At 42.3% G+C, this 13,388-nt stretch overlaps 1 protein-coding gene across 1 annotated transcript; it reads left to right on the plus strand.

The window, feature by feature from the left end:
• The first annotated feature begins 3,068 nt into the window (after nucleotides 1–3,068).
• On the plus strand, nucleotides 3,069–11,958 carry LOC102874255 (UPF0764 protein C16orf89-like). Its single transcript, XM_006896644.1, has 7 exons — nucleotides 3,069–3,291; nucleotides 4,470–4,619; nucleotides 6,173–6,323; nucleotides 6,917–7,031; nucleotides 7,727–7,862; nucleotides 9,231–9,335; nucleotides 11,870–11,958. The coding sequence occupies exons 1-7, from the start codon at nucleotides 3,069–3,071 to the stop codon at nucleotides 11,956–11,958; spliced, it is 969 nt and encodes a 322-aa protein (XP_006896706.1).
• The last annotated feature ends 1,430 nt before the right edge of the window (nucleotides 11,959–13,388 follow it).

The following is a 13,388-nucleotide window of genomic DNA, read 5'->3' on the forward strand; positions in this document are numbered from 1 at the left end:
ACCACATATCCTCAATAGAGCATGGCTCCACGATTGGCCTTGGACAGGTCACTCCTATCAGTCCAGTGTCCTAATCTAAATTAAGATTTGGAATCTCTGACAGTTTCCTCTATTTCTCACAATTCAAGGAGATAAGGACAATACCTTATGGTTCCCACACACCAGGAGTAACTCTGGGATATCTGGGACATGTCTTTATTATGAGAGAATGTGTTCATTTCCTTGAGGTAAAATGATCCAAGGCAGTCACTAACAAGAGATCGTACACAATCCTGCTCATTTCATAATGGTTCCAACAGTAAGGAAAGTCATATAAAATCCCTGGGTAGCACAAAAATTTTGCAGCAACTTGGACAAAAAGGACTGGTAAGCAGCACTCCAAGAGAAGAAGCTTGGCAGTTAACTTCTTGCAACATAAACAACATAAAAAAATATATGCTTTTGTTGATGGGGATTGTAAATGCTACAACTACTCTGAAAAGCAGTTTAACATTTCCTAAAAAAACTGAACATAGAAACTCCGTATGACCCAGCTATTCCACTACTACGAATATATCTCAAGAAAATTAAAACTGAGACACAAACGAAGTTTTTCATAAGTGTTCATAGCAGCATTATTCACCATTCCAAGAACATGGACAGGCAGATATACAACTACAACTCAATGGATTGAGAAATTATGGTACACTCACACAATGGAAAACTATGCAACACTCAGAAGCAACAGTTTTGACAAATACTACATAATAGGCAACAGATGGGAGAGCATTATGCTGAGTGAACTAACTCAGTTTCATAAGGACAAATAATGCATAAGGCCATTTTTGTAACCTAGAAGGGTAACAAGTAAATTATGTGGGCATCCAAGGAGGGTAGTGGTGGGAGCAGTGGGATGAGGATGGGTAGGGGGTGAAATCACAGAGCTGCACAATTTGATGGGTAGAGGGAGAGGATAAAGGAAATGAGAAAGATCTGATGGGACCCTGAAAAGACAGTGTAATGGTGGGCATAGTCCAATAGTGATTAATTTTATAAAATATAATGCATGGGAATGATTATATGAAACACAAAGTGAATGAAGAATACTGTGAAACACAATATATATATGAACTCTGTAAGGAAACTAATATAAAAAAGATGTTAAAATAACTAAGGGAAATAAAAATATAAGAAAAGCTTGCTGCTGTGTTAATTTTGACTTGGTAACACTGCTGAATAGAGCGGCAATGCTCTGCAGGGCACCCAGGTCTGAACAAGCTCTAGAAGCTGACAGCCCCACTTTCTTTGGTGGAGCAGATAGTGTGTTTGAAGCCCTGAACTTTGTGGCAGCAGCAGAGAACTTTAGCTACTATGCCACCAAGTATTCTGTGGAGATGACAGATTACAAAACCCTCTGGAATAGTTCTAGTTTGTAACATATGAGGCCTCCATGAATTGGAACAATGATCCCATTTTACTATGATCCACCATTAATATTCATAGCAACAATTGTAAAGTAAACAAGAGACATGTTGCACTTGGAAAATTTGCTGTGAGGGATCTCTCCAAAGTGCCAAGAAGCAGGGATATAATTTTAAAAACTTAAGTACATCTAATTGCAGTTAGGAACTCTCAAAATTATTGAGGAATAATGGCAGTGTGAGGACTAAGGTGCATCTGATTCAGGCCATAGTTTTTCTGATTGCTTGCTGTGCATCTGAGAGCTGGAGGGTATATGAGGAATAGAGAAAAAAATGTGTGTGTCTGACTCATGTCATAGTCTTTCTGACCTCTTGGTATGCCTCTGAGAGCTGGACAATGAATAAGGATGACAGACAAAGAATGGACACCTTTGAGCTCTGGTGTTGGAGAGGAACACTGAACATCCCATGGATGACCAGCCAAGAGAACAAAAAGATATACTTTGAAGTGGGTGCAGCTGGAGTGCTCTTTGGAGGCAGGAATGATGAGGCTTCTCCTCACACACTTTGGGTTTGTTGCTGGGAGGTGCTATTTCTTGGAGAAGGATATGAAGCTGGGAAGAGGGGAGGGTTGGCTAAGGAGAGGCAGACCCACAATCAGACGGGTTGGCATGGTGACTGGTGCAATGGGCTCTTGTGTGTCAGGAAGGGTAAGGTTGGCTCAGGAGAGAACAGGGTTCAGATCTTATGTTCATAGGGTCACTGTGAATCTTGCTCGACTTGAAGACATTAACAACAACAACAACAGTGCATCTGATTTAAACCATTGTTTTTCAGTTGCTTCTTATGGTTTTGAAAGTTAGACATTTAGAATAAAGAAGAGTCAATGCCTCTGTTTCTTCTTAATTGTGGCCTTGGAGAAAAATACCGAATACCCCATAGACTACCAAAGAACAAACATTGTCTGTCTCAGAAGAAGTCCTGTCAGGGTGCTCCATAGAGGCAAGAATGGTGAAACTTTATCGCACATATTTTGAGCATATTGTTAGAAAGGACCAGGATTAGAAAAATATATTATGTTTAAAAATGAGGAGAATCAGAAGGAGAGAAGAAAATTCTTGACAACGTGCACTGATAAAGTGTCTCTAACAGTGGACTCAGGCATATTAGAGAATTGGAGGATGTCTCAGGGCCGGGCAAGGTTTAAATCTCTTGTTTTTATGTTTTCTGTGAGCTGTAGGCAGCTTCATGACATTAATTAATGATAAAAGCAAAAGCTCAAGGCAAAACCTAAAGATACTCTCCTGACACATTTTAATTGTCACCAGTGTTAATAGGTTAAAGAAAATAATATATGTAAGATCATGTTTTAGATGTTCTGGCTTGGCCCAGTGGCCTTGACTCAGATGTACCAATGATCATAAGATGGAACAGGACTGGGTGATGTTTTGTTAGTAGAGCACTGGATAATTCGTAGCAGTTGTCCTTCCCAGAAGCCTTTGTGGAGTTGTGGTGTTTCCAGTCATCCCAGACAAGTGAGTCTTACCTTGCCCTTATCTGAACTCTAAGGGAGGAGGAGCAGAAGGAGGAGCCGAGTGGAGGGGGGAAAGCCATCCTGACCCAGACGATGGGTATAAAATGATCGTTCATGTGAGAGCAGAATGAACCATGTCCGTCCTTGGGATGCTGCTCTCACTCCTGCTGCTGACCTTGTCACGGCAGCACCCAACATCACCACAATTTTTGTTAAAAGATATTGAAACACATGATGAAAATGACACAACTCCTATGGCAGATGTGATCTTGTCCTCCCTGAATGCGGCCACCACCTGCCTGGAGAAGAAGAACAATCTCTTTGTGGATGACGTGATTTCTCTCCGAATTCTGCAAGGTGAGTGGGGTCCCAGTCACGCTCTGTTCTGACTGACTGTGAACCCCAGGAGTCCAGTGACCATCAGGTAGATGAGTAGTCTGCTCAGGCCACGGAAAGGAGCAAATGGGTGACTCGTTTCTCCTGAGTGTCCTGAACGTGGGAGGGAAGATTACGGACCTTATGTTTTAGAGGTATGACTTCAATTTAACAGGATAAAAAACAATTATATGTTGCTACTTTCATAGTTACAGATCCTTTGTGCTGGTCTGCCACCGTGTTACTTAAAAAGGAGGTAGCAGAATGTGTCCTTTCCACTGGCATTTATGGGGTAACCACTACAATGGTAAAATGGGGGTTCATAACTAGAGACCCTCAAGGCTGAATTCCAACCCAAGCTTCCTCTGCTTCTGGTTGAAGCTCCCTGGTGGTGCTGAGAGAACAGAGTAGTACTTGTTGTACTTTGGAAGATTGAAGATGACTTGGTGTCCCGGCCTTCAGCTGGGATCTGGGCAGTGGATTTCCCAAACCACCCATAACCTCTGTGGTGGTGGCAGAGTTTGTTCACACTAGAAAAGTCTGGGTTCCACAGGAGGTAGGGTTACAGGACAAATCAGCTTCAGTCCCTGGAGCTGCAACTTGACTTCCAAACCATGTGGCCTCCTCACATTTCCCTCTGTAATCCTCATATGCCAGGCTTCCTTCAAGAGAGCCCCCAGGCTTACCTCTGCACCCCCATCTACCAGCATGGACTAGGGTGAGGCAGGAAAGAAGCACCAAACTGTGAGCTGATCTAGCTTTGCCTGTTGGATTTGTAGGAAGGTCCTTGTTGTGTGACTCCCAGGCGTTGTTGCTGAAACTCTCTGTCTCTCCTAATCACTGTAGATTCATTTGCTTGTTTAATCTCTTTTCTCTTTCAAAGGAGATTGACTGAAGATGCATCCAGTAAAAATACTCATTTATATGGCACAGAAAATCCATTTCCAAATGGAATTGTAATCAATACAGGGCTTAGGATTTAAAACAATATATTTCTGAGGGGCACATTACAACCACTAGTGGTCACAGAGAAGAACTGTGACATAGGATGTACATATACATAATAGAGGGAGATACAATTAAAGCAAATGCAGTAAGTGTTATAACTACATATTTCTCCTACACTCACAAAAGAATGAACTAACTGTGTTTCCTCCTAGCATATGTCAAAGGCATTACGGAGCTATGGGCCAGGAATCCTGAGATGGAGTCAATAGACAAAAAGATGAAGACTTTTTCCAGGAAGCTGGAGTATATTCTCGGCAGATCCATTTTTCAACTGTCCAAGGCTTTATCTGGCAAATTAGGCGGTAACTACCCACACAGTAATGCAATGTGTTTCAGCCTCTTCTGAGGCATGGGATGGTCAGAACCCCCTACCACCCTAGACAAACCTAACTGCAGGTTAAGTGTTTCACTTGAACTTGACTCTAGGTTACAAGGTCCCTTCCTCCCATGTAGTTTTTGTTAAGAATTAACAAGTCAAGAGTCCTAGTGACCCAATGAACACCAGATCTGAACCTTGACCTGTCTTGTGCCTCTGAGGACACTGTGTGCACTTCCTCCAAGAGCAGTTGGCTTGTTGTGTGGGCAGTCCATGGTAATCAGTGTGCTTGACATCACATTGCCAAGTGCACCATGGCGTTTGGTGTCTAGAGTGCTATTAGCATGTTGATTGTGGAGTGAACGAAAATGAGCTAGTTGACAACGTCAGTCTTTTTCTTCATCTATCACGGTGTGTCATCATCCCTCCCAACAGAGTGAAAGAGTAGATGTCAGCTTACTCTAGGCGGCCCCCTCCCATGGTTCCCATGGGTCCTCATCCTAGAATAGTGGTTTATACCAGAGCGTGGAAGATCTAGACAGTAATTGAACCAATTCTGCCTCAATGACTAACATCTTGCTAGAATACTCTTTACTCCCTAAACTACTCGAGTGTCTGTTTTTGTTAGTGTGGGGTCACCGTATTAGGGTCCTTCTATAACATTGGAACTAGATTGTATTAATGGCTGACATGGGCCCAAATTACTAATTCATCAACCTCAGCTCAAGTGACTCCATGGGTAACAGAAGAGAACTGTCACTGATAGCATTATCAGGGTAGATATGTTAGAAGACAATTGCAAAGCCTGTATTCTGAGGCTGCTCGGCGTGTTGGAACCTCTAAGTTTTTTATAAGAATCCACTTATATTAACCGTTTGCAACACCCACAGATTCTGAAATCCAAGGCAGGATGTAGTATTTGTAAAATTTCTCAAGGTTCCATGTGATGCTATCAATTTTATCTAAGCCGAGGGACCTGGTGGTGCTATATTTTATTGATCAAATGCCAACTATAAGTTGGAAAGCTCAAATCTACTATGGCATGGTGCGTTAAAAGGGAAAATCCTCTGTTTCAGTAAAGATGATCTTTGGAAGACAATTCAGGACCATTTTCCTTAGCCCTAACAGGCTTGTATTGCGTTGACATTGATTTGGTAACACATGAAACAAGAAAAGTTAAAAGCCTGGTTAGACTATTCCCAACTTTTTTTTAAAAAAAATTTTTAATGTGTTTCTAGAATGATTTATGCCAATGGAATCCCCAAAAGAATGACTTGAAGCCACACAGGCTTGTGGAAGGGCTCAGGGACAGCTTGATGTGGGGCATTAATTTAATTACGTCTCAATCTCAGAACCTGGAGTGAAGATGAATTAGCCAGAGCACAGTTACATCAGAAACACTCAGGAGCTACAACTGACCCCATGCAGCTTTTTTCCTGAGGAAGCCCTTTGACCAGGTGTATATTTTACACCTCAGCCACTGGGTAGTTATTCCTAGCTCAATTCTTGTCCAGCATTACTTTGAATTTTCTCTTTCAGTTTTCGAAGTGTTAATCCGGGAAGATTTCTGGAAGGTTCCCCAACCTTTGCTCCTTACCAAAGACACAGTGATTCCCACAAGATTATACACTGTAGAAATTGTGAGGGCAAATACCAGCGAGATATGTACGATAACTCTACTGAATAACAGGTGTGTTCAACTGCCTACCCTCATTCCCTAAAGATTCCATAGTGCTTTCCTTGAGTTCTGAGGGTCCCCAAAGGTCTACATAAAACTTGGTCTGAATCCAAAGGTCTACATAAAACTTGATCCAGTTTCCCAAGAATCATAGACACCTCTTCCTCCTACTTCTGGTCTTTTTCAGCTCATTCATCACTCTGCCCACCTCTTCAGTCCAAACCACTGTATCCTTTATGGCCCACCCCCACCACTCGTGCACTCCATCGAGAGCCCTGCGTGATCTCCATTCCATCCTCACCCACTTTAACCAGAACAGTCTTCGCAAAACACCACTTTTAATGAAATATAGGTGCTCCAAACCCTGGGGCTTCTCAGGGGAAGAGAAAGATAGTCAGCTCCCATAAAAATGACTTACAAGTTTTAAGACTTGTAGAATTTATCTTCTATCCTATAGAATAGTTGTAGCAGAATCAACTTGATGTCAGGGCCTGAGGAGGGCATTTACCAGCATATGATCATACTCAGAGGAGTTGTGGGCACGAATGGGAAGCTCCATGACTTCGGATTCTTTTTAATGACTCACAGCATCTTTTCCCTGACAGTGGTCACCCCAAGTCTTGCACGTACACAGAATTCTGCAGGCAATTGATGACGATGCCTGTCCACTCACACAGCCAGAGAATCCAGCAGCTGATGTACTTCCTTTTCTCCAAAATGGTAAGTATGAGATGGCCAAGGTGTGTGGGAGAGCAAGATGGGAATAAAGACTACGCAGTAAGCATCTTTAATGGTTAAGTTAAGGAAGTGAACAAAAGTCTCACAAGAATCCGCTTACTTCTGAGGAGGCAAGGCTTGTCTCATGTCCTATGGGGATGTGATCGGGATGAGTTAGTTCCTAAAACAAGATACCATGTTTAGTGAAATAGAATATCAGTAAATAAAAAGATGAGTACTTTGAATGAGATGGACTGCCTGCAGCTAAGGATTAAAGTGTCAATAACTTCATCTCTTTTTCAATATAAGCATAAGGATTCATTTACACCTCATCAGGGCTGATGGCAGGAGACTATAGAACTTTGTAAAGATGTTTCCAAGGCCTGTCCTCCTGGCATCACTGGAGATGTGCTATCCCTGACCCAGAATGCTTACCCAGCTGGCCAAGATCAAGTGTATAGGACACGGTGGGGTCAGCACTTGAACTCTCTTCTCTCTCACTCAGAGGAGTTTGAGAGTGACAAAGTCCAAACATGGCAGGAGTGGAAGTGCAGATAAATCTTGTAAAGTAGGGTGAAGGCCTAACCAGGTTCATCCACCTGCCCGACTACCAAGAATGCAGATCCTTCCCAGGAGCGGTGGCTGCCCTTGCCTGTCGTTGGTGCTGACTTGTTTATTTCTGGGGGTTTGTCTTCCAGATTGGATGCAGAAACGGGATGTACAAAAAATCCCAACAGTACATGAACAGAGTCTGTTCCAAACTGATGAATGAGAATGCAGAAATTGAAAGCACGAATTACCACAGTTCCTCTCGTGATGAATTTTTGGAAAGCAGTAAGTCCCTCCTTCTCGCTCAAAGTAGCAGTGTCTTTATGATTCAGAAATGAGTGTTTACACACACTAGCATACACATGTCAGCACATGTGTACAAGCATCCAAGATACATGCATGTACACGTGAACATGTAAAATCACAGATAGGCATATATGTGTTCACACAGCAGACACAGTCAGAAACATGCTCTTAGACAAACGCAGCATAATGTGTGTGCAAATGTGTGTTTGTGTGTACGTGTGTGTGTATACACGCAGAATTTTCCTTTATAAAAAGTGAAAAGACCAGATTTCCTGCTGGATTTAAATTCCAAATAAAGATAAGCACTTATTTCAGTAAAAATATTTTCCATTATCACAAGGGATCAATTTATACAGTGGAAACTAGCTTTGGTTTGCAGGCAGAACATATTTCCAACTTGCACAGGTTTAAATTTTACTGCCTTTCTACCAATTGATTTAAAGGAAAACATTTTCCCCCCCATCTTGTTGCAGGCCTTATATCACAACTCTGAATTTCGTAGGTTTTATTGTAGTACAAAGGGGCTCTAGAAATTCAAAGATAACGGAATGTGTTCCGTATTTTATCAGTCATCACTCAGAGAGGTGCTTCCTGTCTCCCAAAACTGTCTCAGTTATTGAACACTGGACAGACTCACGGAACAAAGGCAGACTGAAAGACTCAGAGATGAGGCCAGAAGTAAAGCCATAGGTTTTACACTTAGGTAAAATGACCAAATCAGAGAAATGATATTTTAAAATGTTGGGATTTTTAAAAAGTTTTGTTATAAAAATACTGGATTTTAAGACTATACTTTCAAGAATCATTTCCATAGTTCATTAAAATATTGGATATTGTAAGAATTATTCAGTATTAGTGTGTTCCATGAACTATTTTTATTTTTTAATTTTTTGTTTTACATCTATATGTGTACAAAATTCATATACATTGTGTTCCACACTACAATCATTCCCATTCATTGTGTTTTGTAAATTCAGTCCCCATGGAACTATGCGCCCCTTTACATTGTCTTTTCAGATTCCTACTGTTTATTTCCCATTTTCCTTGCCCTCTCCCCACACCAGTTAGATTGTAAAGCCCCATGATCTTCAGATCATTTTACTGTCCCCAGCTTTGAACACCCTTGACCTAGGTAGGCTGTAAAGAAGAGGCAGAGCACAAATGCATGAGCCTCTGTGGTGAGGGTGGAGCCGAGGGTGCTTCTTCCAGCTAGTTTTTCATGTGTCATCTTCTGGGCTGACAGGACCCTGGTGGAAGAGGCAGGCGATGGGCTTTGGTGGAGGAGGTCTACCTAGGGGGCAAGCCAAGCAGAAGGACCCCGTCTCTCTCTCTCTTTTTTTTTTCCAGTCATGCTGTGTGGAACTGCTGGGTTTGTTAATTTTTACAATTCCCGGTGGCTTGTGAATATCCTCCGCTGGCAGAAGGCTACAGATGGATGCTTCAGCACAGCTTGTAAGTGATGGCTGAGGGAAGAATGGGACATAAGAATGGGACATTCTAGACACAGTGAGGCAGGGGTCTTGTGTGATGGGTGCAGGGGAGACTGTGAAATATGCACGTACACCTGCACAAATGAAGGTGGGAGGAATTGGGGCTTTGCACAGCACAGAAGGGCACAGTAGAGGACTGTGTTGTTTAACACTCTCGTCTGCTCTCGTCATAAGGACCCTACACACACGAGGACCGATCAATGCCAGGTCTCACACCATCCTCACACTCTCTCACTGCTTTAAGCCCATTGTTGCTCTCACTGTGACAACACATCTCATTGAAATGCTTCATTTTCCCCATTGATTGTCCACTTTTCTAATCATGATTTCCTGTTGTGAACGTTGGTCCCTCCTGATAACATGTTCAAAATATCCCAGAGAGAGCCTCACCTTCCTTTCTTCTAAAGGGCACTAAGACAGCACTTCTTCCTAGGAAGATCGATTTCTTCTGTTGGCTGTCCATGCGGATATTCAGTATTCTTGGACAACACACTGTTCAAAGGCATCAAGTCTTTGTCAGTCTTTCTGATTCACTGTACAGCTTCTACACACATTGAAGCTTCCACATATACTGATCATGGATTCAGAGAAACCAAATTTGTTTTAATGCCAAACGTTTCTTTACACTGAGCTACAATAAACAGTGAATGGTAGAGGATTTATGTCTGTGAAACTCCCAGAAGGTTTGTGTGATTTGACTTATGGTGATCAGGGATTTATGGTGATGGTCTGGATTGTGTCCTCAGTATGTCGGAGGTATGCCTGTTCCAGTGGCCACCCTCCCAGCATCATAGCAACACATAAGCGAACACAGTACATCACCCTGGCAGGATGGGTGTTAGAAATCATTTGGGGATGGGGCATAGGATCCCAAGTGAAGAGGCTGCAATGAAGATTATTCCCCTAGGAAAAGAGTCAGTAGAAGTCAACATTCATCTTGCACCTGAAGGACCCTGGAAAGGGGGCCAGTGTGAGGCACCAGCAGAAGTTATACAGTCCCTGCAAGTTGGCTACAAAGTTGTTGAAACGCTCAAGAGAATGGTGTGCAATAAAGGTCTATGATTGGTGGCCCGGAATTCATTAAATTCTGTCACTCTCTCCCCAGATGATTCCTCCCAACATGGCACTTCCCTTGCAAGCGCAATCTTAGGTGGCTTCCTATATGTCCTGGAAAAGTACTCACAATTCTTTGGATATTTACCCAATCGGTGGTAACAATTGCCAAGGATAAACTTCTCTTGAGTCAAATGGATCCACTCCTGCCAACCAAAATGAGATATGGGCTTTCAGTCCTTTTCTCTTCACTCTTGGGTGTTTTAGAGTCAATTCCTATGAATAAACAATCTAAATACATCATCATATGTTGTTGGTGTTAACTGGGAAGGTGGGAGTCTGAGAGTCAAGGTGGGTGAGTCTCCTTTCTGTTCTTGGCTGCACCTCCTCTGGGGCCCACAGCTTCACTGGGTGCCCAGCTGACACAAATACCCTGGGAATGAGTCTATCTTGGAACCACTGAACTGCATGCTTGGAGACCGGAAAGTTCTCCAAACGATAATAGGAACCAAAATCTCCTAATTTCAAGCAACCACTCACATTACAAATCAGTGGCTCTGTGGCATCTTCCTTGAAATGAAAACTCACAATTTCATTCACATCTTTTTCTGTATCTGTGAGGACATTTGTCCTGGAATATATCTTGCCTAGATGAGTAGATGTAGAATGATGACAAGTTTTCAGATAATTCTGGGGTCTCAGCCTTGGGCAATCTCTAGGCTTTTGCTTTGACTTTTCCACCACGTTAAATGCAAGTTAAGTAACCAGTTACTTATTTGAAATCTACTTCATTCTGATTCATGGCCACCATGTACATTAGAAAAACTTCATCGACACTGTCTGATTTTCCAGCTGCACATCACCAGGTCATCTTCCTAAGGTGGCTTTAGTTCCAGAAGTATCTCCCACCACTCACATAACATCTGATCATTCCAGCCACAAGCACTGTCTCAGGATTAGAAACGAAACCCAATGCCTGACTTCTCTAAAGTATCCATTACCAAGTCAATGGTTACATCTAAAAACTTTACCACAATGTGGCACAAACTAGTTTCTATTTACGTAGTATTACACATTAAACAGAGATCTCTACAAAGTCATTATGGCATTTCATAACGTTTTTTAATGTCATTTGGGAAGTAGAAGTGCTCCCTGTTTGTTAAAGGGTACATCTGTATCCACAGTGCCTAAGATTAAATCCCACCTCGCTTACTTAGGACCTCCTTGACCATGGACAAAGTCATTTAACTTCTCTGTGCCTTTATTTCCTCATCAGTGAAATGAGGATAATAATAGATCCTAGCTCAACAGTAGAGTCTCTGGGTGAGGTAGACAGTCAAGTGCTTAACTCTTAGTTAAAAGTTTGGAAAAAAAAAGTTTGGTGGTTCAATTATACCCAGAGAAAATATGAAAAATAGCCCTGGGTATCCGTTTCTTATCCAGGTCACATCCTTGAAGACCCCAAGTACTCCTCCAAGTTCTACTCTGACCCACATGGACCATCACGAGTCAGGATCAACCTGAGGACATAACAACACAGAAGAAACAAACTCCGTTACTAATGAAACATTCAGATTCATTCCTGACCCTATAGGGCAGGACGTGATTGGGCGCTGTTGAGTCACACCCATAGCTCACCCTCCAGCAGATTTTCAGAGGCAGTAAATCTCACAGGAGGAGATGGCCTATCTTGGTGAATTCTAACTACGTGCCTTTCCGATTTCAGCACAACTTCTTACCATTAGGCCTCCAGGTAACTACTGAATAAAGCTTCTGAGGCTGGCATCTTAGGGAAGCAATATCCCAGACCATTTAGATTAGAGTCTAATTTTTACATTCTATATGAGAGTAAAACCTTGTTAACACCAGTCAGTAAGTCAATCTGGAATATGACTCCAGAAGAAATTTTTTAAGTAATAAACAAGATACAGAATTAGACAGAATTTTATACTCTTGTACCCAGGCTAGCTTTAAGTCTGAGCTAATCCATGACACCCAAAAGCACAAACAGCACAACAATTTTAAGCTCTGAGTAAGACACTTAGATGTAATTGTACTGAATTATAACATAGAGCAGAACTGAATTCATATGCCATTAATATCATTAGGACAATCGTAACACCTATCACACACTAGTTCAAAGTTGTGATTCACATCAACCTAAACAGACAAGTCTATGCAGTAAGTAACACTGAGGTGTTTGGGAATTGGTACCCTGGTGATACAGGGGTTCAAGTTCTCATGTTTTTTTTATTGTTTTCTTGAGTTTTACTTTACTGAGCCTCACACACAGATCCTGTGATTTTATAAATTGAAGCTTCCTGGCAACACTGCCTTCAACAAGCCTGTTGGGTTCAGTTTTCAAAGAGCACGTGCTCACTTTGTAGTTTCATTTTTAGGTCAAATCAGAATCCTGCTTTATCATGTATAGGATCAGAGAAAATAGGAAGACCTTGAGTGGGATGTACTGCCACAGTGGTTGCTACAATGAACTTTAAACATAGATAGCAATGGTTGTGAGGCCGGCACAGGACCAGGACTTGTGTTATCCTGTGACCCGCAGGAACTCTATGATTCCGACCTTCTCAACGGCCCTTTCAAACAACCACACTAACTGAACCCGCCAGCTGCTCCTCACGATAAAGACTTGATGATCTGCCTCCATCATTATTAAAATCTAGGAAATCCAGGGGGGGGGGAGTTCTGTCAAGTGGGGAGCATGGGGAGCATCGCCATGAGAGGGTGCTGACTCAGTGGCACCATGTACATGGCGGGATGGAGTTCCTGAGGGGACAGATGTGGACGATGTTTGGGTGCGGACTGCAGGTTGGGAGAGGAACATTAATCAGAGGCGCCTTGGAGGGAATGTCAGGGAATCTGCTTACACGATAGCACCACTCAGAACTCTACTGAGCATGGTTCAACTCTGACATGCTTGGCATCACTGAGTCATAGTTAAGTC

This window comes from Elephantulus edwardii, unplaced genomic scaffold, assembly GCF_000299155.1.
Source record: "Elephantulus edwardii isolate Elephantulus edwardi_28Jun2011 unplaced genomic scaffold, EleEdw1.0 scaffold00186, whole genome shotgun sequence".
NCBI classification, from domain to species: Eukaryota; Metazoa; Chordata; class Mammalia; order Macroscelidea; family Macroscelididae; genus Elephantulus; species Elephantulus edwardii.

Coding starts and splice junctions, on each gene's coding strand:
- LOC102874255 (XM_006896644.1), top strand. CDS start 3,069: ATGTCCGTCCTTGGGATGCTGCTCTCACTCCTGCTGCTGACCTTGTCA. Junction 3,292..4,469: donor TTCTCTCCGAATTCTGCAAG/GTGAGTGGGGTC, acceptor GTTTCCTCCTAG/CATATGTCAAAGGCATTACG. Junction 7,032..7,726: donor ACTTCCTTTTCTCCAAAATG/GTAAGTATGAGA, acceptor TTTGTCTTCCAG/ATTGGATGCAGAAACGGGAT.